Below are 26,305 nucleotides of genomic sequence, written 5' to 3'. Positions count from 1 at the left end.
AGGTGACATACAAACACCAAAAAAAAAAATACAGAGGTGCTTTGGTCCTAGGGAGGGGAGTTGGTGGTTCAAAATCAGGATGGGCTTCCAGAAGACATTCAAGACAGGAAGATGAGTAGAAGAGATGGAACATGGATGGTGGCCCAGTGATATTCCCAAAATCCTTGCAGTATTTTAAAAACTGCAAGTGAAGGGTTCTTCATTTCTCTCTTTCCAGACCAGCTCACAGCAGATCCACTCCAAAAATGTCACACTCTGGAGGGGTGATACCAGTACAATGCTTCAGGAAGAATTAGAAAACTAGGAAACAAGTAATCAGAGCAGCTCGTTGGCTGTCAGATTACCAAACATGGCAGCTAATGTTTGAAGCCTGTCTGAGAGGAACTTTGCCACTGCCACCAATTCTCCAGGCATGTCCCCCTCCTGAGTCATATTCTAGACATCACTGCCAAAGCAGGGTCTGGGGACTGCAGGTTCCCAGGTTCCTGAAAACTATGGTCCAGTAAAAGAAAAATGTCCATTATAAACCATCTCGTAAAATTTCTCAATATTGGGAGAGATCATTTTCCATGTATATTGCAAAATTTCTTTATATCAATAGCCCTTATTTTATTACTTTGATGTGTATGAAAATTGGAAGGAAATTCACAAGTCTATTTTACAAACTTTCAATCCATGTGGATATGAAGTCCCAGAGAATCACTTGCTTCTGTTTCAGAACTTTTGCTTCGTTTGGACAGAAGAGGAGAAGGGGAGAGAGAGGTGGGGAGAGACAGACAGTCAGAATCTAAGTTGATACATACATACCTGGAGAGCAACTGGAAAATACAAAATATCAGACAAGGACTCTCCCTCTTTTTTCATAGCCTGGTAAGTTAATAAGACATAAACATGCAAAAGAGGTTAAAACTACACTGACACTTTCGAACACTACACTATTCATTTAGTTCATACTATGTTCATGGAAAAGAAAATTAGTTAAAGGGCTAAAACGTATGCCAGCTGTGGTAATCAAAATCCCAATCTCTCAGAAATTAGTCTGAAAACTAATTCCCAGTCCTTATGAACATATTACAGTACAAGACAAGGACAAATTACAAGTTTCAGGGGCAAATAAGAGAGCTGACCAGCTACCCTTGAAGTCAGGAAGTTATTATGGATTCGAAATACAATGGAAACTTCAGAGTCTTTCCATGGAAGAGATGAGAAATTGTATCCACACACCAATTCAAACACCGGGAAGTCCTCAGAGAAAATTTACTTTTCTTCCGCATTTAAGGAATTACTCTGGGAAGACTAGGTCAGTTAATCCCTTGTACTTACGCCACACATAACTATTTATAGGATAATAATAAGATAATGTAAACTCACTAAACTTTTATTTTGTAATATTTGCTAGGGTTGGAGCTGAGTATGCATTTTGTGTGTGTGTGTGTGTGTGTGTGTGTGTGTGTGTGTGTGTGTGTGTGTGGTGCTCTGACATCTACCACTCACTGCTGGGGTGGGGTGTCCTCCTCAGAGGGTGTCTGCAGACTGCATTGGGGTGTGCACAAAGATTGCAGCTACTCAGTGTTGGAATGCAGTCAACCCCTTCTCCAAGTCAACACGCACACGTGCCTGTGCAGACACGCACACACATGCAAATGAGTCTGAAGGCATGTTCACAATGTGACTGTGACACTTGGTTGACACGCTTAAGAACACAGTCAACACTCAAGGGCTGTAGAATTCATATGTGATAAATCCCTGACTGACAGGAGTGTGGTTGCTAATGACAGCAAGTCACGTGACCATGCTTCCTGGAACACTTATGACTTGCTCTGCTCACCCTGGAGGCGCAGGTGCTGGTAAACCGTATGCTAATCCTCTCTGCACACCCCCAGCTTGATGGCTTTAACCCTGTGGGGTGTTGACTCTCCCCAGCCTTCCTGGGTAGGTCTGTCTCCTATGGGGCTCGCTGGAACAGGAGGAAATCTGGAGTCAGAAAGCAGCAGGTCCACCGGCTCTGTGCCTGTCTGGACCATCAAGACATGGTGGTGACTCTCAGGGCACTGACCCATTTTACAGACGATACCAGCTGAAGGTTAAAAAAGGTTTCAAAATGAGATGTACTCATTACCTGACTTGTGTAGCTGTAATCACTCTCTACATCAGCTTCATAACAATAAAAAACGTGAATGTCACCCTTCATCTACAGCTTCAACAGTCCAGCCAGCCTCAACTTCCAATCCTCTTCCTCAAACTCCTTCCTTGCTGCCCCATCCGCCTCTCTCCAGTCACCTCCAACTCCAACAGGGAGCTGCAGGTCTTCCTCCTCGTTCCTTCCTTCCTCTGTGGTGTGTCAAATACGTGTGCAAGTGCATGTGCACAACCTCATGCTGGCCCCGTGTGTGTGTGTGTGTGTGTGTGTGTGTGTGTGTGTGTGTGTGGCTATGTGTCCGTGCACACAGGCACAGGTACGTACTCCTGTGTGTGTGTTAGTTTATGTTCATCTGGGCATCCTGTGTAAATGTAGTAAGTGTGCGTTATGTGTGTGAGAGAGAGAGATGAAGCTAGGAGGGCATGGGATATGCCTGGGAGGAAAGCAGCGACAGAAAGCAGAGGACAAAGTGGGCTGCCACAGTCGAGTTTGGGTGTTCCCAGCAGCACTGACCTCCAGGCTCCAGGCCCAGCCTTCCCTGCGGCTCTCGGCTCCTGTTAAAATGTCCTGCTGTCAGTTAGGATCAAGGGCTTCAGAATGGCAGAGATTGTGGAACAGTATTTCCTCCGCTCTTATCGCTCCCTCTTCCACAAAGAGAGGCAGCCAGAGCCCCTCCATCTAACAATAGATCAGTTTTTCCTACCAGGCACTGATTTGCCGAAAGGGCTAATGTGCAGATTAAAAAATGGACACTGCTGAGTGAAGCAATTTGAAAACACTGATAACATCCACAGTAGCTCAGTCCCCGCATACCGGCTTCCCTGAGCCAAGGGCTGCAGCCAAGAGGTTAAACAGCATTAGCTTAACCTCCAAAGTCAGGCAGAAATGTGGCCAGGACACTGCAAGGAATTTAATACTCCCAAAATGAAAATCCCATTGATATGAATTCTTTGTTTCTGATGTCCGGGTTGAACTCAGGGCCTTGGGCATGCTAAGAAGCATCTGCCCAGTCTCAAGAATGTACAGTATAAACCAGAAAGGCTGTGGTGGAAATGTGGATTTTCGTGGCATATATATCATTAGCCGGGTGCCGGTAGCTCATGCCTGTAATCCTAGCTGTTCAGGAGGCTGAGATCTGAGGGTTGTGGTTCAAAGCCAGATCAGGCACAAAAGCCCATGAAACTCATCTTCAATTAGCCACCAGAAAACAGGAAGTGGCGCTATGGATCAAAGTGGTAGAACACTAGCCTTTAGCTGAAGAGCTCAGAGACAGCACCCAGGCCCAGAGTTCAAGCCCCATGACCGACTTTAAAAAACAAAACAAAACATGGGGCCGGAAATTTGGTCTAGTGGTAGAGTGCTTGCCTAGCATGCACGAAGACCCGGGTTCGATTTCTCGGTACCACATACATAGAAAACAGCTGAAAATGGTGCTGAGGCTCAAGTGGTAGAGCTCTAGCCTTGAGAAAGCCCAAAGACAGTGCTCAGGCCCTGAGCTTAAACCCAGGACTGGCAAAAAAAAAACCCAAAACATGGAGTACAACCTCTGCTAGAAAAGTTTCCAAAGACACATATTCACAGCTATGTCAAACATGAATATACTCATTGCATATGGATTCTGCAAGTTCTTGGGCCATTTCAATCCCAACACCCTCAGGTGCCACCACACTGCGGGGCTATCTTCCTTTCTCTGTGTAGTTGTCTTAGTAAACAGAGCTTCATCATTGCCACAAACACCCAGGAGGAAACACTTAGGGCTCATGATTTCAGAAACTCCAGTTCATGTACAGCCAATGGCATTTCTAGACCTGTAGTGAAGCAAAGATCATGGCAAAAGGAACCGAGGGGCCAAATTGACTCCTCCTCATGACAGGAAGCGGAGTAGGGTGGGAAATAGAGATTGAAAGAGAGTGAGAGAGGTAGAGAGGGAGGGGGAAGGAGGGAGTAAGAAGGGAAGAAGGGAAAGAGGGACCAGGAAAATATTCCAGAACCTATCTATCTATCTATCTATCTATCTATCTATCTATCTATCTATCTATCTATCTTTCTACTTACCTACCTACCTACCTACCTTCCTATCTCTTTGCCTAGAGAAGAAAAGAAAAATGTTCTTATTCCAGTATGCAGCTATCACATTTCACAATTTTTGGACTGTTTCCTAGACTTGAAATTATCTGCAGCTTATGAACAACATAAGCAAACTACTCTTACAGTTTTACGATCACACCTGGTGAATGAAATCCTTATTACATTTCCTACTGAAAGCTAGGATTGCTGAAATGTATTTGAAAACAGCCTCATTTGGACACAATGTAACACACAGCTTTTTTTTTTTTTAAACAATTTCCTTAGTGACCACTTTGGAAAGAACATTACTTGGAACAAGAAATGAGTTTTGCTTCTCCTCTTGTGGGATGGACACTTTGATAACAGCCATTATATTTCCCAATATAATGACTACATTTATAAATCACAGCATAACCAGAGTCTGAAGTCAATAAAATATGGGTATTTATTGTTTCAAATATGCTTTAAATATGTATATATTTATAAGTTCCTCCCATTTTGCCATCATTTCCACATCTTGGAACAGTACACACTTTCATCACTAACCATACTATATAGCTACACTAAAGAGATAAGAGGTATTTGTTAGAAAGTATGAACATCAAAAATGCCATGACTCACGGTCCCATCGTCCGAATGGAAAATAGACCACCACCCATTATGCACAACTCTCTACCTCCCCCTGCACCCCATACCGCAGAAAACACAAATGCTAGATTTTGAGGCTGTTGTTTGTGAGACAAGTTCTCACGATTTAGTCCAGACAAGCCTTCTAATCCTCCTATCTCAGCCTCCTGAGTGCTAGGATCACGGTGTACACTACTGTGCCTGGCCTCATTTTTTTTTCAATTCCCATATCCTACAATATAGGATACAGATAGACAAATGTGTAATAGATACGCATACACACATATATACATACACACACATACATACATACATACATACATACATACATACATACATGCATACATACATGCATACATACATGCATGCATGAGTACATGCATGCGTACACACACAGACAAGGTCTGAGTTTGCTGTTTTTGTGCCTAATAAAGTAGGTATACTGAAAACAAGATGATTAGGAGGGTGTAGGAGGAGGGAAATGGGTACAAAAACATGAGAGGGGGTGTCAATGTATGAGAAGTGATGGACCCTCTGTCTGGTGAATGTAACTGTGACCCCTCTATACATTACAATAAAAAAAATAAAGTAGGTATACTGAATACTCTGTGCAGTCCTCAGTAGCTTGTTTTTCCCTGACACTACGTTCTTACGATCAGGGACTGTCTGTAGACTGGGTATGCTGGCATGTAGTGATCAGATGCACACAGCGATGGGTAGTTCCTTTTGACTGCTATGTAATACCTCACTTTGTAGAAACACCTAAAATTCACTTGCACGCTCCTGTTGCATATAAAACTAGTAACTGTTAGTGAATGAAGGTTGCACATTCAGACAATACTTCCCAAAGTAATCACATTAGTTATGCTTCCAGCAAACAATATCTAAAAGTTTTATTCCCCACTCCCCCTCCCATTCCCCTCGGATGGCTGTGAGATAGTATTCTGGCCTTAATGTTCACTTGTCTTGATTTCTGTGTTAGCCTGGCTGGTCATGTTTTTTTCTAGATGACAAAGCTTTTTTTTTTTTGGGGGGGGGTAGCCATAGGGTTTGAACTCAGAACCTTGGGCACCGTACCTGAGCTCTTTTGCTCAAGGCTAGAGCTCTACCACTTGAGTCACAGTTCCATTTCGCATTTTCTGGTGGTTAATTGGAGGTGAGAGTCTCACGGACTTTCTCGGGGTAGCTTTGAACTGTGGCCCTCAGCTCTCAGTCTCCTGAGTAGCTAGGATTGCAGGCATGAGCCACCATTACCCACCCACAGCTATTCTTGTCTGCTACCCAATTTCTTGTTCTTCCATACCCAGGAAGAGGTTTGTTTTCTTTTCTATGGTGGATAATTATCTTCTGTGGATTTGTGCTACAGCTATATCTGTTGTTCTCAACTCACTCTTGCTATCTTCCAATGAAATCATTTATTGGTAACACACTTAAATTTACCAATCTTCTCTAGCATGGTTAAGATGATTTACTTATTTTTGGATAATTTGTTATACCCTAAATCTTGTAAAATATTTCTATTTTTTATGTAGATATGGTTTAGTTTTTTTTATTGAATGGCTAATACTGGACCTGATTTCATCTGATGTGAGGTAGAAATCCAAATTAATCATTTCATTTCCAGGCAACTAATAAATTTAAACCACTAACTCAATCATACATTTTTATTTTATATGAATGTCTTGTCATTTCTGCCAATTTGAAACAATTTCTCATAACTTGTTACAGTATGTCTTTAGCAAGTTCCATTAGGGAAACTCAAGTGGAAATAGGATTATAGTAGAAAACTATCAAAGAAGCTAAAGGAGTGGAGGCTCCTGGCTGCAGTCTCAACTATGGGGAGGCACAGGTAAGGAGGATCAAAATTGAAGGCTATCCAGGGAAGAATACAAGACCCAATCTGAAAAATAACTAAGTCAGAAAGTTGTGCTGCAAGAGGTAGGGTGCCTACCTAGTATGTTCTAAGGTGAAACCTCAGTAGCAAAAGAAATAAGGAAAAGTTCCTTAAGCAAAGGTTTATTGGTTAAATTATAATATAAAAACAATCAGCCAGGCGTGGTAGCTCACACCTGTAATCCTAGCTACTCAGGAAAGAAGCTGAGATCTGAGGATCAAGGTTCAAAGCCAGCCGGGGCACAAAAGGACCTGTGACTCATCTCCAATTAACCTCTAGAAAACTATGAAGTGAGGCTTGGCTCAAGGATAGGGTGGTAGCCTTGAGCTGAAGAGCTCAGGGACAACGCTCAGACTGAGTTCAAGCCCCATGATCCACCAAAAAAAAAAAACATCTTCTGGGGGCAGGAGCATGGCCTAATGGTAGATTTCTTGCCTGGCATGCACAGAGCCCTGGGTTTGACTCCTTGCTACCACATACACAGAAAAAGCCAGAAGTGGTGCTGTGGCACAAGCAGTAGAGTGCTAGCCTTGAGAAAGCCAAAGCCCCAGGATGGGCAAATAAACACTTTTTTCTCCCAAAATATTTCACGTTCATTCTTCAAATATGAATGGTAGCGTTTTCATTTCTGAGTATAGTATTCTAATCCTTTTCCCTTAGTACTTGGAAATACTTCATGTCACTCCGGTTGAAAGGAGAACATGACCACTTACAATTCCTGGGCCCCAAAACTTGTGGGTGAGACACTGCCACTCCCAGTCTGCAGCCCCAGACTTTCAGGGGAATCTGGGAAAGGCCTAGGTCAGCACAAGCCTCCTTTCAAATCAATCCTCAGTGCCTAGACTGCTCCTCCAGCTCGGGGTGGCAAACATGTTTGTCAAATGTATTCCAGAACACACAGCAGGCAAGACTAGCAAGGGCAAGTTAAACATAATACAACGTAATACCTCATGTGACTGAAATTTCCTAGCACTACATATGTATGGTTTATGGGGGAAAATTGGAGCATGAGCTTCAAACATTCTTTCAGCCCAGCACGGACAGCCTGCAGCACCAGGCTGGTCAGTGAGAGACAATCTTCACCAATGCAGTATGAATTGCAACCTGAAAAACCCTTTGTGCTGGCAAGAATCATCTGACTAAACCATCTCCCCTCCACCCTGCTGCACCCCACAGCCTGGCCTCCAGCTTCACACCTGGATGACCTTTTGGTCTATCTTCCTCCTGCCTGGCCCAAGACCGCAGAGCCTATGGACCAAAACCCATTCTCCTCCCCAGGGCCTCCCCACAGCATGGCATGCATTCAGCACCACCATTATCTCAACACCTGCAATAGGACGAGCTTTCTTACCACCTATGTCATGGTGCCCTCACCTGGAACTCCCAGTCATGGAGCTTGAACTCTGGGCCTGGGCACTGTCCCTGCACTCACTTGAGCCACAGTGCCACTTCTGGTTTTCTGGTGGTTAACTGGCTTGAGCTGGCTTTGAACTGTGATCCTCAGTTCTCAGCCTCCTGAAGAAGCTAGGATTACAGGTGTGAACCACCAGCACCCAGCTCTCACCTGGAATTCTTCCTGCAATTCCTGAACACATTCGTCAACCTTCAGGCTTTCAATGTTATGTCTTTTTTAGAAAAGTGTCCTTGTCCTTGAACAAACTACCTTCAAGTCATTCCTTCACAGTTCTGCCTTTCACTCATAAATGCCCCCCATGCCTTCCACGCCACCCGCTTACAATTCCAAAGATCTGCATAATCAACTTTTTTTTTAGTAAAAGCTAACAAAGTGACTTTAATTAAAAGTAATCTCTAATTATGCTTCTGTGTTCATTTTTTAGCTTCTTCCCACCAAATATGGATGACATAATTAAAGTATTTCCAATTCCTGAAGCTTTCTGGCTTCAAGGCTGGACTTATTTACTTATTTTTGCAGGTCCTGGGGCTGGAACTTGGGGCCTGGGTGCTAGCCCTGTGCTTTTGTATTCAAGGCTACTACTGTACCACGTGAGCCACAGCTCCACTCCACAACCCTCAGATCTCAGCCTCCTGAGCAGCTAATATTACAGGTGTCCGCCCATCAGCACCTGGCTCACAATTTCCTTAATATTTCTCAAAATTCTTCCTCATTGGGGAATACAAAAGAAAAAAACTATGTCTATGGAGAAATGTTTTGTAGCATTTCACTGAAATCACAAGTCTTTTCTCACCAATCCTTAAGACTTCAAAGCACTACAGATGTGACTACTCACAGAGTAGGAAAATTAAGATGTCCTGGCAGAAGTTTCTCCTTTGAGGGGTGGAGGGGCAGAATATTACTCCCAATGCCTACTCAATGTAGCCAGCTAGCTTACAAGTCTGTAGAAGCAGCCTAGAACAAGCAAGAAAACATCCAGCAATACTTTTAACACCTTCTGAGGTTTCCATGGCAACCATGGCACTCCACTTACTTGGGTCATAATGTATCCATGTACAAGCAGTCATGTGCCAGTCTTGGTAAGCATTCTTCCACAGAATAGTGCTCAGTTTCTGTAACTGTAATTTTTTCCCCTAACTTTCAAGTAAGTTTGCTTCAATACGAACAGTATGAGGGAGGGGTGGGGGAGAGAAAGTGGAGAAAAACACGGAAAGGGATACCAATGTTCAAGTAGTTATGTACCCACTACCTGATGAATGAAACTGTAACCCCTCTATATATCACCCCTACAATAAAATATAATTTTTAAAAAAAGAACAGTATGAACATTTTCAGATAATCTCAGAAATAAAGCTCCATATTCGGTCAATCCTCTCACCAGACTGTGGACAGGAGATGAGCTGTGTATTATTCAATTTTGGCCTAGGAGGTAGACAAGGAGTAAAATCGGGTTTTTAACTTTTTTTTTTCCCAGATGACATTATAAATTATTTGCTCAAGTTCTCTCTTGGCAACTGTGGTATTTGTATAACTACTAAAAGTTTTACACAGCAAAACATTAATTTTAAAAAAAGCCAAAAGAAAAAAAGAGACGCTTTTCAATAACATAAAACATCTGTAACAGTAAGTATGGAACATGGGTGTTTTACTGAATTTCATATTGGAACAAACACTGAACACTGAAAAACAATTACACCAATACAATAAAAAAAATCATCGTATCCACAGAACACTTATAAATGCATACTTCTTCCTCCAAAGAAAGCTGGTTTTCACAGATTTTTAAGTAACAAATGATTTACATAGTCTTCAGATTCCAAAATATGTACAAAACTTTTGACTTTACAGAAACCGATGTGCAGTGGTTAAGTATTGCGCTGTCCAACAACCAAGCTCAGGACATTTTCTACCAACACGCTTTTTTTTTTTGTAACCCCCTATTTTCCTTCCCATATTACATGAAATTCTGGACACTTCAGTACATTGTAAGTGTTCTTATTTCTAAACACTATTTCAAAGGAGTCACAGGTAGCTGGTAATATGGCTTCATCTTAGCCACGTGACATGCGCACATGCACGGACACATGTGCACGCACGCTCTTTCCTTGGGTATCAACCTCTTGGGAGAAGGCCTACCTGTGGCCACACAGCAGCAGTGGACGAGATCCCTTGACAGGAGGGCAGCAGTGAACAGTGTGTCGATCCTGCTCCTGAAAGCTCTGCTCGAGCACCATTTGGATGGTCTGCGCTCTTGGAAGTGAGCGAGACCCTTGCTTCCAGGCTCAGAGGCTCGATTCCCCCCCCCCCCCCCCATCCCTGGTTAGAGAAAGAAGCTGAGCAGCCATTGGCAGTGAAAGTCACTAGTCTGCATAGAACTAAATGGCCACCATTGGTGGATATATATTTAAAAGCTTCCACTGTGTTTCTATCTGGCAGAGATCTGGTTAGGTTCAATTTAGGGATTTTGTATACATTCCTCAGCCCTCCTATTATTCTAAGATAAAATGCGAGGAATGCACCGTGTAGCTCTTCATGGCAGTCATCTGAGTTTGTGACTTTGCATATACAGCAGAGAGGAGATACACCAATCATCTCTTGCTGTTAGGTAAAATCAGGCCACAGCAAACATCGTGAAACAATAGTCCACTAAGCAAAATTCAACCCGGACAGCAGGAGCTGAAGCCTGACATTCCAGTCAATCACAGAAACAGCCCGACTTCAGCTCTCTGTGATCAGAAAACATTGGACTTCAAAAACACAACAAATTTTTTAAAACAGAACTGCTCTGAAACTTTTGTTGTAAATCTCTTAGTTAACAATCCCAATTGTATCTTAAGCCATTATTGGTTATTCTTGGGTCACTCCTTCCTGGTTGTGTCAATTTCAGAATCATTCTGAGTGAGTCAGGAGTGGGGTTCCCAAAATCAGTTCCTTAGGACCCAAGTAAAAAGGAGCCAATAATGAAGGGCTTGTCACTCTTGTTAAGTCCACTAAAGGACTCCTGAATGTCCACCATAGTATCACTCAACTAGACAAGACTTAGAGGTACTTACACCAGGATGGAGGTGGAGCTGCGAGGACAGTTTATTTATGACAGTTATCAGGGTCACCTTCCTGCGTCTCCACATGTTTACATGTGAAGGATTAAAAAGATGAGGGGCAGTAACTGAGATGTCTCTTCATCCAAACTCAACAGGAAACATTAACTTACAGATCAGAGGTACAGTAATTTCTAAGAAGGCAAGAATAAAGACTCACTCACACGGCAGGATTGGCACTGAGAGGTATGCTGGCTACTGGAGCCAAACCATCTGGTATCTGTGAATAATATTGTCACTGTTACCACCAGTCTAACTGAAGAACCTTTCACCATCACGTGTGTGGTATGATTGTCTTTCTTGCCTTCTATGTTGAATGCGATATTCCAGCTATAAATCAAAAGTGCTTTAACTAGGCAACAGTGAGACTCCAAAGGTTTCCAAATATCGCTGAGGTAGTACTCATTTATTTGCATTGTTGGCTCTCAGTACCACCCAGGAAACAAACCCACTTAAAAGTACGCAAACCAAAGATACAGAAAATAAATAAGATTTTGTTTTCAGGTAGCAAGGCCTTCTTATAAAGGTCAAGTCACATTCAATGGATAAGTCATTTGAAACTTCTAAAAGTTGTTTATAACCACAGCTATAAACTAAAGTGCTTTAAATTTTGCTTAATACTAAAATCAGTGATTAGAATCATCCTCTTTTAGAGTTTGCCTGTATGAGACCTCAGGAGATTGAAATGATTTTTTTCCACAAAAAGCAGAAACTTTCTTTTCAAAAGAAACCTTCTACACATTTGCAAATCCAGGTAATTTTTACAGAATTCAAACAGAAATTCATTGAAACAACTACACAGCAGTACTTGCTAAGACACATGGAAGTCTGATCATTCCTGCCACTCGCTAGCCAAGGCAAATGGAGCCCTACATCTTCCCAGCACAGGGTAGAGAAGTACAATCAGTCCAGAAAACACAGCAGACCACTGGGGCCTTACAGTAAGAAATGAGGTCACATTTAACACGTACAAGGTAATGCCCTACTGCCCGTCAGTCAGCGTCCGCAGCTCCAGCTTTTCAACTGCTACGTGCAGAGCTTTACTTCTCCTGACCAGGGAGGCCAAGACACACACGAGACAGAAATAAAAAATATGAGCACATATCTTTCTGTACATTTCATGCAAGCTGGGCACAATGTGAAAAGAACATGTACAAAGCACCCTTCCCAGGGTCAAACTTTCACAAAAGATGGCTGATTAATATGCAGAAGAGCCTGCAGGAATCGAATGTCCATGGCATACACCCAACTAAGAAGCACTGGTGGGCTTATTTTTCTTGTAACAGTGCGGGAATGTTGATGTTCCAACCAATGGCTTGCCTGTCAAAGCCACATGTGAACAGGTTGCAGACCGGGTGGTCTTCGCTCCACGCAGAGCAGCACACCATCCTCCGGTGGCCCTGTGGAGGAGCAGACACACCAAAATTAGTGCAGCCACGCTAACAACCGAACACCGGGGATTCGTACAAGTGAGCCAAAGCTGCTGCATGGGGTGACAAGCTTTCCCTGAGCTAGACTGGTATGGCCATGAAGAAAGCAGCAACCGCAGAACACATGGCAAACGATGAAGAAGACTCATCGTGAAAAGCACTTAGGATTCTTTAGTAAACCTTGCTGGTGGTGGCGGCAGCGGCGGTGTGAAGGTGAAACCTCAGCTCTCAGAAGGTAAAGACAGAGCTGCAGCGTGGCACGAGCCCCGGTGTCTGGAAGGTCAGTGAGACCTCCACCTCCACCAGGAAGTGGATGAGCTGGCTCACACTGATGAGCACCTGGCAGGGGACAAGAGCAGGAGGATCATGACCCAAGGTGTGCCTTTGGCAAGAAAAGAAATGATTCATTTGCTTGGGTCTATCTTTTTGTTGATTTTTTTGTTTTTTTGCAGGGGGAAAGGGGTTAGTTGTGGGGCTTGAACCATGGGGCTTGAACTCAAGAGTCTGGGCACTGTCCCTGAGCTCTTTTATCTCAAGACTCGCCACAATACCACTTCAGTTTTTCTGATGGTTAATAGATATAAGTCCTGCCCAGACTGGCTTTGAACTGTGATCCTCAGATCTGTTTCCTGAGTAGTTAGGATTACAGAAACAGCCACTAGCCCTTAACAATTTGAAATCTTTTATATTTTTATTTATTTATTTATTTATTTGCCAGTCCTAGGGATTGAATTCAAGGTTTGGTACTATCCTTGAGCTTTCTCAAGGCTAGCCACTTGAACCACAGTTCTATTTTCAGGTTTTTCTGTGTATGTGATACCAAGGAATCGAACCCAAGGCTTAATGCATGCGAAGCAAGCACTCTACCACTAGGCCACATTCCAGACCCTGAAATCTTTAAATAAACAAGTAGAACTGAAAATATTTGTGCAAGCTGGGCATGGTAGTTCACACCTGTAATCCTAGCTACTCAGGAAGCTGAAATCTGAGGATCGCAGTTCAAAGCCAACCCAGGCACTAGAGACCTAGAGACTCTTATCTCCAATTAACCCCTAGAAAACCAGAAGTGGTGCTGAGGCTCAAAGGGTAGGGCAGTAGCCTTGAACTGAAGAGCTCAGGGATAATGCTCAGGCCCAAAGTCCAAGCTCCATCACCGACAAAATGAAAGACAGACAGAAAGGTGAAGAAAAGAAATATTTGTGCAGCAAGTTAGAATTCTCTTAAAACTTCAAGTATCATATTTCAAATAATTGGTTCAGGTATTAAGGAGCTTAAAAAATACACGCTGTTGCCCAAGAGTGTGAATTGTGGACAGTAAGACAAAATAAATGACCTTCTGAGTAAATACATCTATAATCTTCAGAAATTGAAGTTAAAAATCAGGAGGCTAAAATATAAGGATTGCAGTTTGAAGCCAATCTGAGACTCTAATCACCAATGAACTTGCAAAAAGTCGGATGTGGAGCTGTGGCTCAAGTGGCAAGAGCACTAGTTTTGAGCAAAACAGCTCAGGGACAGCATCTGGCCACTGTTCAACCCCAGGGCCAGCACACAGACACCCACATGCACACGCACATGCAGACATGCATGTACATGCACATGTACATACACAGATGCACATTCACGTGTACACTTGCACAGGTACACACACACACACTTACAGTGAGATTCTACCTTACCCCAACCATAATCTCTATCATTAAGAAAACGTAACAACAAATGCAGATGAGCATGCCAGGAAAGGAACCTTTATACACTGCCAGTGATAAGGTAAATTTAGTCCAAGTACTACAGAAGGGGAAAAAAATAATAAGGGTAATGGTGTGGCTCAAGTGGTACAGTGCCAGCCTAATAAACAGGACACCTTCAATTCAAAACCTAGTATCACACACACACACACACACAAACGTTAATAATCAGAATGCTTGGGACAATAAAAAAAAAAAAAGCTTACAGTGTAGGGGCCGGAATATGGCCTAGTAGTACAGTGCTTGCCTAGCCTACACGAAGCACTGGGTTCAATTCCTTGGTACCATATACACAGAAAAATCCAGAAGTGGTTCTATGGCCCAAGTGGTAGATAGCTAGCCTTGAGAAAGCTCAAGGACAGTGCCCAGGCCCCGAGTTCAAACCCCAGGCTGGCCAAAAAAATACAGTGTGACGTATTATGTATATGCATATAGTAAAGAGTTAAAATGCCTGTGAGCAGTACCTTAGAAGTATTGGCTCTAATAGGGGCCGGGAGTGTGGTCTACTGGTAGAGTGCTTGCCTAGCATGCACGAAGACCTAGGTTCGATTCCTCGGTACCACATGCATAGAAAAATGCCAGAAATGGTGCTATGTCTCAAGTGTTAGAGCTCTAGCCTTGAGAAAGCCAAAGGACAGTGCTCAGGCCCAGAGCTCAAGCCCCAGACTAGCAAAAACAAACCACAAAAAAAAAAGAAAGAAAAAAAGAAAAAAAACTTACATAAAGAAAGAAGTATTATCTCTAATAATGTTGCTGTTACATGATATAATAACAGAATTACTATTAAGTAAAACAGAGATTTTGTAAAAACTACTGAAAAAATAGCATAAAATTTTTCTCCATACAACATTCATATATAAATAATGCTGTTAATATATTTGGTAAAAACTGTAATAAGCTGCAAAAGCATAGTAACTGAAAATCTACATAATAAAAACAAACAATGAAAAAGCTATCTTCTACAAGTTCACTGTTACTAATAACACCACTAAAATAAAAAAACAAGAAGTGATAACCCTCAGTTTATATAAAACTATGCCTTCCGGAAAGAATTACTTAAAGATAAAATGCAAGGGGAAAAAGAGGTAACAAGTAGCAGAGTAGCTACGTAGCAAGTATTGAATAAAAACTGTTTTATGGGGCCGGGAGTTTGGCCTAGTGGTTAAAGTGCTTGCCTAGCATGCATGAAGACCCGGGTTCGATTCCTCGGTACCACATACATAGAAAAAAAGCCAGAACTGGTGCTGAGGCTCAAGTGGTAGAGCTCTAGCCTTGAGAAAGTCCAAGGACAGTGCTCAGGCCCTGAGCTCAAGCCCAGGACTGGCAAAAAAAAAAAAAAAAAAAAAAGTTTTATTTTTTTTCCTCTTTTTAAAAATGACCAGAACAAAATAAACCAGTGATTTCTACATGTGGTTCTGTGACATGAAAACTACATTTAAACTACATTTATTCATTGAAAGAAGTGTTGTAAGTTCAAAATTAAGTGTTATACATGGTTACAAAAATAAATCTACTGGGGCCAGGAGTTTGGCCTAGTGGTAGAGTGTTTGCCTAGCATGCACGACAACCCAGGTTCGATTCCTTGGTACCACATATACAGAAAAGCCAGAAGTGGTGCTGTGGCTCCAGTGGTAGAGCATTAGCTTTGAGGAAAGCCGAAGGACAGTGTTCAGGCCCTGAGTTCAGTCCCAGGACTGGCAATAAATCAATCAATCAATCAATCAATCTACTGCATCATTACGATGGATGTTAAAAGACAAGTTAAAATGAAATTAGGAACACAAATGTCATTTAGATCCTTTAAATGTGTGGTACTGAGTGTGAACTCAGGTCCTCATGCACACTCGGCTTGCTTAGTCCCATATCCCTCTACCAAGCCTGTTGTGGCTTTGGACCGTGGTCCTCCTGTTCTCAGCCTCCTGAGTGGCTAGGATTACAGGAACGTGAGCCATCGCATCTGCTTCCTTACCTTCTCTAGGGGAACTGTTGCTCAAGTAATCACATGATAGAAGTTCTCCTAAATCTGGTCCACACACCTAGCACACTCTGCTGTGCTGAAGACACAACTTATTCAACAGACCAATGGTATTTAGCAGTTATCCCAACATTTAAAAAATTCCCAGGGCAGACAATTCATGGCTTTGCTATGATGTACTGCACACAAAGAATTAAAAGGTCAATAAGAAACCTCAGACAGCGCCCGTAGGAGCCATTAAAGAGAAGAATGGCTCAAACACTCCTCTGGTAAAGACAGCTGCTTTTCAGAAATGACATGCCACCCCAAGAGATGGTGGGGCTGTATTGACAGCAGACACTCTTTCACGACAGCCCGCAGTATTTGAGCACCAAGCTGGTGGGGAGCTGGCCTGTGACTCATGTGCTCTGAGGCTTTGCACCGTGAAATGAGAGTGGTTATCGCCAACAGATCACAGGAAAGCAGCCAGAAGGCAGTGAGCAGCAGGTGGGGAATGTGTGCAGGACAGAGCAAAGCTCAAGACAGTGAGCACACACGCACACCCACAGGCACCAGGGAGCTGGAGGAAGCAGGGAACCAAACACACGACCAACAGGATGCGCGGGCTTATTCATCAGACACCGCGAGGACACTCAGGAAACATTAAAGGAAGACAACAAGAAAGTGCTTGTGTGAGGGGCTCAATGAAATACGAAACTTTGAACACATACTGCCTTCACAAGTAATGGAGTTTCATTTATTACATCCACTCCTGTTCCCGAGGAGTTTGAAAAAGAGCCACTGACCAATCTCATCCACAGAACACAGGCTCCTGGGCAAGCCATCAGACACGGACTGGGGGGCCGAGCCGAAGCCAGGAGACGGCAGTGGGCTGAATGCCACCTGACTCCCCGCCACCACATCACGGGGTGGCAAGGAGCCACTCCTTAACTTCCTGTCGGGGAAGGGACCTTCTGGCGGGACGTTGGGGCTGGGGTCCCATCACAGAGTTGCCATCAGTGACCAGCACCACTCCCGCCTGAGCACAGCACCCATCACTCATGCACCTCTACACTACAAATCCTATGGCAAATACACGCAGCGGCCATCGGCGAGGCGGTGAGGACGGCCTTGATCCTATCCCATCTCAAACCTAAACACCAACATGCAGGGTACAGCATGCTCAGTTGGGGTTGGTGGCCACTTTGCATTATGAAACATGGTGAAAATTTAGCATCCAAAAACTTAGGGCACAAAAATGTAAAATATGCCTAATAGTTTTATATGGGTTATATGTGGAAACTGTATTCTTTGGGGTCTATTTGGTGAAGAAAAATAACACTGCAATTCATTTGTCATTCCTCTCCTTTTTAAGGTAGCTGTAAGAAATGGTTCTACAATGTGGCCCACGTCACATTTTTCACTACCACCAGTACCACTACTGCCACCGCTGCCACCATTACCTGTCGACTGCTCCGGGGAAGCCGTGCCAGCCGCACCCCTGACATGTCGAACAATCGCACTTGTCGGTTGTCGTGGGGGAGGGCTATGATTTTTTGGCCAACACATACATTAATCCTGAAAAAAAAAAAAAAAAGATGCAACTAGTAAATATGTAAGTAGCGAAATATTTCGTACTTTTTACGTCTTACAATAAACTAAATTAGCAAAACACAGCATGGCACTAGCGACTGAAGCACTTACCCATAACTACCAGATCACACAGACTCCCCTAGCCAACAGCAGACCCTGATCCCCCTCACACAGATCAAACTCGTACTTAATAAATTAGAAAGCAGGGCCGGGTGCCAGAGGCTCACACCTGTAATCTAGAGATCTGAGGATCACAGTTCAAAGCCAGCCCGGGCACGAAAGACCTTGAGACTCTTATCTCCAATTAACCACTAGAAAACTGGAAGTGGCACTGTGGCTCACGGGGTAGGTGGTAGCCTTGAGCTGAAGAGCTCGGGGACAGCGCCCCAGGCCCACAGTTCACACCCCACGACCTAGAAAAGAGCCATAAATGGCTAAGTCTTACTCCACCAACCTGACTTCCAGGGATACTAAATTTAATAAGGGGATTCACAAGGGATGCCCCGGGAGCCTACGCCATTGTCCTCAGGGCAGCATGGGTGAACCACTGAAGGAACACCAACGGTGCTTCAGTGTGCAACTCCTTACCTGTTGATAGCGGAGTCTGTGCGGATGGTGGCGATGGGGGACCGCATGTTCTTTAAATCCCACACTTTGACGGTGCGGTCATCACTGCCGGACACAACGTTGTCTCCCACAGTGAACACGGCAGAGGTCACAGTGCTGCAAGCGCAGGGGAGAGGTGAGTATGCTGCTGGCACGCCACACAGTCCTGCTTCCCAGGGGAAGGAGAGGACTCCACAGCAGCCTCTCTGCAACACGCTCTGGCCACTTGACCCATACACATGGTCCCAGTGAGGATGGCCCATTTCTTTCTCAGAAAAGTTGGAAAATATCTATCATATGTAGGCAAGGGAGCAAAAATGGGAGTTCCCCCAAAAACAGGGATTAGAGAAAACCTGCCAACATTTCTACATACTGTGTCTGATAAGAATGAGTTGTAAAAACTCCACAATGACTGATTTGAACAGAGCATAAGAATTCAAGAAAGGAGTCGTCCGACAACCAAACAATTTAAAAATGGCAAAGGACTTCAACAGGTATTTTCCCAAAGACAAAAACACATGATGATCAAAAACATAACAAGCACCACACCATCAGGACAGCTACAACCAAAAACACAACCAGAGACCAAGTACCTTTGACAAAGAAGAGAGAAACCAGAATCCTCGCATCTGTCTAATAGGTAATGTAACTACAATGGTGAGCCACTGTGGAAAAGGGCAGCAGTTCATCAAACAATTAATGTAAGACCGGCAATTCCACGGCTGAGTAAATAACCAAATTCTCAAACAAAGCTCACAGCAGCACTACACACAACTGCCCAAGTATCTAGTCAGTGGAGGCCCGCTCCAGGCCAGCCTGATTTCATCCTCCTCCTGCCTTAGCCTCCCAAGAATTCCAAGAGTGTACCACCCCAACAGCTGCCTCCGCCTCCACTTCCTAAAACACGCCTTGGAATGGAAAACATCAAAACCATTCTCTTTAAACTTGTTTACTATAATCCACTGCAATTAATAATTTTCTTTCCTTTTTTGTTTTTTTCCAGTCCTGGGGCTTGAAATCAGGCCTGGGCACTGTCCTTGGACACTTGCTCAAGGCTAGCAGCTCTGCCACTTAAGCCACAGCACAACTTTTGGCTTTTTCTGTGTATGTGATATTGAGGAATCAAACCCAGGGCTTTGTGCATGCTAGATGAGCACTCTACCATTAGGCTATGCTCGTGGCCCCAATAATTTTCTTTTAACTTAAATAAAAAATACATTGGGGATGGAGGCTCATGGAATAAAAAAGATCTTGAAATTTAAGACTCATACACTGAAGAAGAAAAATACTAGAAAAATGAAACAAAATACTAGTTTCATTTATTACTGCTATTTAAACTTATTTCCATAATAAAACTTTGCTTAACTTCTGCTCCTGAAGTGTAAAAATACAGTTCTATTTAAGTGTAGGTAATGATGAAGCTGTATTAACATGTAAACAAGGCACAACTGTCATTGCTCTAACTCTATCTTTGAAGAAACTCAATCATAATCTCCAAAGAAAACTTGTCCACCAGCTGAGAGTTTTCCGTGAGCATATGGCTACTGTTCACTTGTGATGTAACTCCTTCTCTCAAAGGGAAGCAGCAGGACTGAAATAACACTATGGCATATGAAAAAGAAAAGACTACATCGAATTACCTCAAGGTTCAGTGGTTCAAAGTCAGCCAGGGCAGGAAAGTCCACGAGACTTATCTCCAAAAAAGCACAAAAAAGCTCAAAGTGGACCTGTGGCTCGAATGGCAGGGCACTAGTCTTAAGCACAAAGGCTCAAGAACAGATCCTGAGTTCAAGCCACAGGACTGGTGTTAAAAAAAAAAAAAAGGAAGGAAAGAAAGAGGTAAAATAAAAAATGTAAGAATGTGATTATCAATTAGCAATAGGTATTGTAATGCTATAATGCAAAGATAATAAGAGCTTCATCTACTGAGATTCAAAAGGCAGAAAGTAAAGGTGCCCCAATGACTTCTCTTTGACCAAGTTAAATTTCAGCTAACATTCTGCTAAATTAATGGGGGAGAAAGCCTCAACAAAAGATCATCTAACCCCGTGTTAATGAAATGCTAAAAGACATTAGGTTTTTAATAAATCACTATCTTGACAGGTATTGTAAGACATCGAAAGAAAAAAGCTGGCAAGCGGCAGTAGATTTAAAGGCACCCTTGGCCACAGGTCCCACAGAGAGGCTGGGGAGCTACAACCACTCACTGGAAAAGCTTCCGACTCTGCCAAACCCCAGTAAAACTCATTTATCTTGTCGTGGAGAGCAGCGGAGCATGTACTTCCAGCTGACAGCATGGTACCTTCTCACCACACACCACTGCCCGATCTGGAACATTCTGCTCCCTCCGTGGGTCTCAATCAACGGAAATACTGTAATGCTAGCACTGCTCATTAGGACTAACAGCTGTCTTCCCAGTCACACAGAGACACAAAACTGTTTTGCATAACAATCTGCCGAAATTTCACGGCTAAGAAAAAAAATATATGATGTGGAAAATGCTGGACCATGAAATGCTAATGCAGTATGCTTTTCTGAAGCCACATCCAAAATGAGAGTTTCCATTTGTTTTTAAAATGCAGTTTCCTACAAAAGCATGCTTTCATATCTAAAGAGTGTGTGCTTACAGACAGCAAACACCCCCCCCACCCCACCCCACCCCCCATAGCAGCACCAAGGAATCCCTTTCCTTGAACAAAGGCTTACATGTCAAGGCTCACAGAATCCATCTCTTTTTTTTTTTCTGGCCAGTCCTGGGCTTGGGCTCAGGGCCTGAGCACTGTCCCTGGATTTTCTCAAGGCTAGAGCTCTACCACTTCAGCCACAGCACCACTTCTGGCTTTTTGCTATGTATGTGGTACCAAGGAATCGAACCCAGGTCTTCGTGCATGCTAGGCAAGCACTCTACCACTAGGCCAAACTCCCGGCCCCAGAATCCATCTTTTAAAAGACTAGGAAGGTATCACTGGGCCTTCATGAGTCTAGCCTGCAACCGCTCAAGTACCATTCATGCAGTGCAGCAGCATAGCGCTGGATAACACACTTCTTCCAGTGATGGGACTTAGTGCCCGCAGCGTACTCCAATGAGCCAACCCACCCAGAACCCAGAGATGTGCCTGCACAGAGCCTGAGTAATGCCAGACACAACAGGGTGTGCCCAGGGTCACCAGAATGCCACAGTCACTGCTGACCATCGTTTTCCACACACTTTCAACAGCGTCGTTACATCCCAACGCTTTTGGTTTGGTAACCGGGATCTGGGAATGTGCCCAGGTCCTGACAAGAAGATGCTCCTTCTGCCTTTCCTATCCTATTCAGAATCTAAAGAACTCACACGCTAAGAATTCAGGTACAAAGTCTTGTCCAAATGAAACATTTCTGAAAATTCTTTGATGACAAACACCCCCAAAGGAAAAGTAAATTTTGAATCATATTTTATTCTTTTTTCTGAAAAATTCAGGAAATTCCACTATTTTTTTTTTTCAGAAAAAAAGCCATGCAGCAGCGCCTCGGGATTCTCACTTGGTTGCACTATTTTTTAACCTCCCCATAGGGAGAAACTGACTTCCAATCTACATTACAGAATTGGCTGTTTTAAAAGTATCTGCTAAAGCATGCCCTGTGCCTAGGTCCCTCTGTACATAAGAGTTCAGGCAACACAGAGTGTGACTACTGTCTGCAAGGTCTCCATCTCAAGGTGATACATCCTCCTTTTAATAAAATACACCATGGTATCCCAGGGTCTCCATACTGAAGCCAAAAGCAAACTCTGGAGCAAGCACACTTGAATCTTAGCATCTGGGTCTCATGAAAGAATCTCAGGCACATCCAGGCAGCACATTTAGTTTTTGAGATTATTTCTCAACTGCAACAATCAGAGCTGTTTCATACACTACTCCAAGATGACAGCCGTTCAGTACAACTTGATTGTAAGTTGTCAGAAAGGTTAAAATTACTAAGATATATAACAATTTACTGCATTACCAAGGATCAAGACTTTTTAATGATATCAAGTCATTCTCCTTCACTCTCATTTAACAACATGATAGTTGAATATTCAACTATGAGAGTATTTATAATTGCATCAGTAATTTTAAAGAAAACTACAGAGAGCAAAGGGCCAGGTGAAAAGGGTGGGTGGGTTGTCTGTGGGTTGTGTGTGTATGTGTGTGTCCATTGTAAAACCCTGTAAGACTATAATGGGAAAGTGGTTTTTTATGAGGTTCATCAAGTTATTCCCTCCATGTAAGCTAAGGTTCTGATATCACAATTAATGGATCACCGAGGATAATCAACCCCCAAAGACTGAGACTGCCTTCTGACATTCTCTGCACTACATAAAGAACTGCAAGGTTCTCCCCAGTCTAACGGGAAGGTAACGGCGTTCACAGCTACCCACAGGTTCCAGAGCCCCTAACATTCCAGTAGATTACACAGCCACCATATGATTTATCCTCATCACAATCACCCCCACCACACACACACACACACACACACACCATCCCCAGTGCCCTCTGGCCTGGTCTGCTTTGTTTGTGGTTGCTTGGGAAAGCCACACCTAACTTAACAACTCAGCTTCATACACACGATGCCTGTCCCACACCCACATCTGCACATGACTCATGCTGGCCAAGGCCTCAGATGTCTACCTGAAACCTGCTTCTTTCACCCAGGGATGCTTCCATGCCCTACTTCCAGGAAACAAAAACACTGTCAAAGAAAGCAGCGAAGACTTGCATCCCACAGCATATGCACCCCTCTCTCCCTGCATCCCCTCTGCTCTTTCTCTATTTCTGTAATACAGGGAAAATCTCCCAGGCTGGCCTTGAACCTGAGACCCTCCTACATTTGCTTCCTGAATGCTGGGATTTTTAGGTGTGTACTACAAAATCCATGCTTTCCTTCTCAAAAATTTTGAAAATACCTTTTGTTGTTAATCAAACTGAGCTAATTTTACAAAATTAAGCTTATCCAATTCTGTACTCTGTACAGAATTCTGTACTCACTTAGTCTGCATTCTCTTGGCTTGTTCTGTTTCTTGTTTACGGTCTCAACCAGCTGAGAATAGCATTTTTATGGCTATCTAAATGTGCACGGCCTATATATGCATGATTAACCAATATATGTTCTTGGATTATTTTGAAACATGACCCTTCCCAGAGAAGGAAACTCTTAACTACTCTGTACTTACAATTTTTCTTTAGTAAGAACGTGTCCCAGGGCTGGGAATGTGGCTTAGTGGTAGAATGCTTGCCTAGCACAAAATGAACCCCTGAGTTAAAATTCCTCAATACTACACAAATAGGAACTGTCAGAACTGTGGCTTAAGTGACCAAGTGCTAATATTAAACAAAAGAAGCTCAAGAGACAGTGCCCAAGCTCTGAGTTCAAGCCACAGAACTGATTTAAAAAAAAAAAAAAAAAAGGTGTCCTATCCTATGCTTTCACTCAGGGTTAGCTTTTATTGTTGTATCACCTTAATGATATTAGAAGCAATAAATGAGAGAAAATGAGACTTGGGCGTATGTTGGGGGGTTAGAGAACCAAAAGTAGACACTAACAGTAACAAAAAGCAACTACCGACTTCCAGAGAAGTCAGAACAAAAGCAAACACAAAATATGAAGCAGACACACAAAACTCTGAGGGCCATACCATGTAGGGGAGCAATACAATAATATATACAAGACTCCTAAAAGCATTCATATTTTTCTTTCTTTACACACACACAGAGGCAGAAATCTTGTTTTTAAAAACTATATCTTGAATCAGAACTTTAAAATGTATCAAAATGGAACTAACACAGTTAATTACTATCTATCCATCACACCATAGAACAATGAGCCCAGAAGAAAGGAATGAGGAGCCCTGCAGCTGCTGAACCAGGCTGGGCGGCCCAGGAAGCCTGCCCAGCAGCTCCCTCACTGGAGAGACTGCTCCGCACGCTACACAGCAACTCACAAAACACTCACATACTAACACCTTCTCGGTCATTTCTATGGCCACCAGTCACTAGCCAGTACAAAAGAGACACATTTCATTTGTGCCAACCGTAGCTCCCAATCAATCTGGACAGCATGTTTAGTCAAAGTTGAGAAAAATTGAAAATAGGGTGGAATCCTTGAGCTGAAGAGCTCAGGGACAATACCCAGGCCCAAGGGTAGGGCAGTAGGTCAGCACCCAGACCGACGGGGTCAAGCTCCATGACCCACCAAAAAAAAAAAAGAAAATAGGGAAATATTTTTGGGAATGCATACTGTTAGCCTATTAATTCTTAAGATGTAATCACTCTAGATATCAACAAACTATTGCTAGAGATTATATAACTCTACAAATATCCTCAAAATAAAATTATTTTTGACCCACTTAACTAAAAAGAACATAGAACATCCTATCTTGCAGTATATGAGAGCATGTAAAACTGAGATGGAGTTTGGATCCAAGACCTACGATGTGATTTTGCAGTAACCTACAGGTCATTTAATTTCTCAAACAGCCATTCCTACTTAGGACGCATTCTAGGGCTGAACTGCTGTCTGTAGAAGGCATCGATCAGAAGATATGCTTCTCTTCTGACTCCTCACAGAACAGTGCTTAAGAGCAATCACCAAGCAGATTTTGAAACCAGGTGCAGTCTTCCAAACTCTCCACCCCAAGGCAGCACTCCTGGAGAGCGTGACACACCAGCTCACGCACCCCACACACAGCCTGTACCCCACTACTTCCCATGTGCTGTGTTATAATTAAAATCGACCATCATCTGGATTTTTTTTTAAAGTCATTTCTAAAACACTTTCCTCCTAAAAAAAAAAAAACTAAAATGATGTCAGCACAAAAAAATTCAAGAATTTAGAACTGGTGCCAAATAACTCCCCACTTTATTTGGCAATAAAGGCATTTTTTTTAAAGTCCTAATTTGAAACAATTAGAATGTTAAACTGTCATTTTTGTTTTATTAGATGTGCTTTGCTTTCTTTAGAAGTGTCAGCTCATTCTCAGAATAAATAAAAATGGTAAAAAGGAAAGAAACAAAACTTTTCCATCCTCAAATATTTGATCTATTCAGATAATTTCAGATTCTTTTCAATGCCACAAAGTTTATTGGCACTTGTAGATAAGTACTGCCAGGTGGGTATAAACTGAAGTCACCGGCCACCCATGGCGGAAGCTGAATAACCATGACATCTCAACCGTCAATCCCTCTTTATAGCAACTGAAACCAAACAAAAAGTAGCAATTAAAAAGGAAATGGCACCAGCAGAGGAAGAGGATGCCCCAGGCTCCGAGAGAAGGTCATGATGCCCAGAGCCAGGCCCTCTGCTGATGAACCTCTCCAGGGACAGGGATGGAGAGAATCTGGGCTCAATTTCCTTAAGGTGAGAGCCATGTACTCGCCCTGCAGAAAGCTCTGCACGGAGTCCAGCTCCACCAGAGTGCAGAATACTCAGACCGGGAGGAAGACATGAGCCTGGGTTGCTTAAAGAACCATGCTGCCAGGTGAGAAGCCTGGGATGGAGTTATCTCAAACCAGGTAAAAGCACTGGACTTCAGTTCCTGCTCCTGGTGATTACCATCGAAACACATGAGAAATAAAGGGCCAACAGCTGACAGTTTCCAAATTAAACATGTCTAACAGTTCCAAGAACAGTAAGCATAATTTCACCTTTCTACTACTAGTAAAACAATATTATAAAAGTACCTAGAGTTACTTTTCATACAAACTGGTACACACTAAG

At 43.0% G+C, this 26,305-nt stretch overlaps 1 protein-coding gene across 6 annotated transcripts in view; it reads right to left on the bottom strand.

The window, feature by feature from the left end:
* Positions 1-26,305, bottom strand: part of Wdr37 (WD repeat domain 37) — a 59,658-nt gene that overhangs the window by 6,877 nt on the left and 26,476 nt on the right. For 5 of the 6 annotated variants that reach the window (XM_090318803.1, XM_090318802.1, XM_090318804.1 and 2 more), the window contains 3 exons: positions 18,554-18,688; positions 17,836-17,950; positions 12,070-12,640 (listed from right to left, as the gene is read on the bottom strand). In XM_090318803.1, the coding sequence (XP_090174929.1) occupies positions 12,509-12,640; positions 17,836-17,950; positions 18,554-18,688 (382 nt within the window). In that variant the 3' untranslated portion in view covers positions 12,070-12,508. Of the gene's footprint in view, positions 1-12,069; positions 12,641-17,835; positions 17,951-18,553; positions 18,689-26,305 lie in introns of those variants that run through there. The other variant, XM_090318806.1, reaches the window with a different exon arrangement.

This window comes from Megascapheus bottae, chromosome 26, assembly GCF_031878675.1.
Source record: "Megascapheus bottae isolate mThoBot1 chromosome 26, mThoBot2.hap1, whole genome shotgun sequence".
NCBI lineage: Eukaryota > Metazoa > Chordata > Mammalia > Rodentia > Geomyidae > Megascapheus > Megascapheus bottae.
This window is presented reverse-complemented; position numbering and strand designations above follow the sequence as displayed.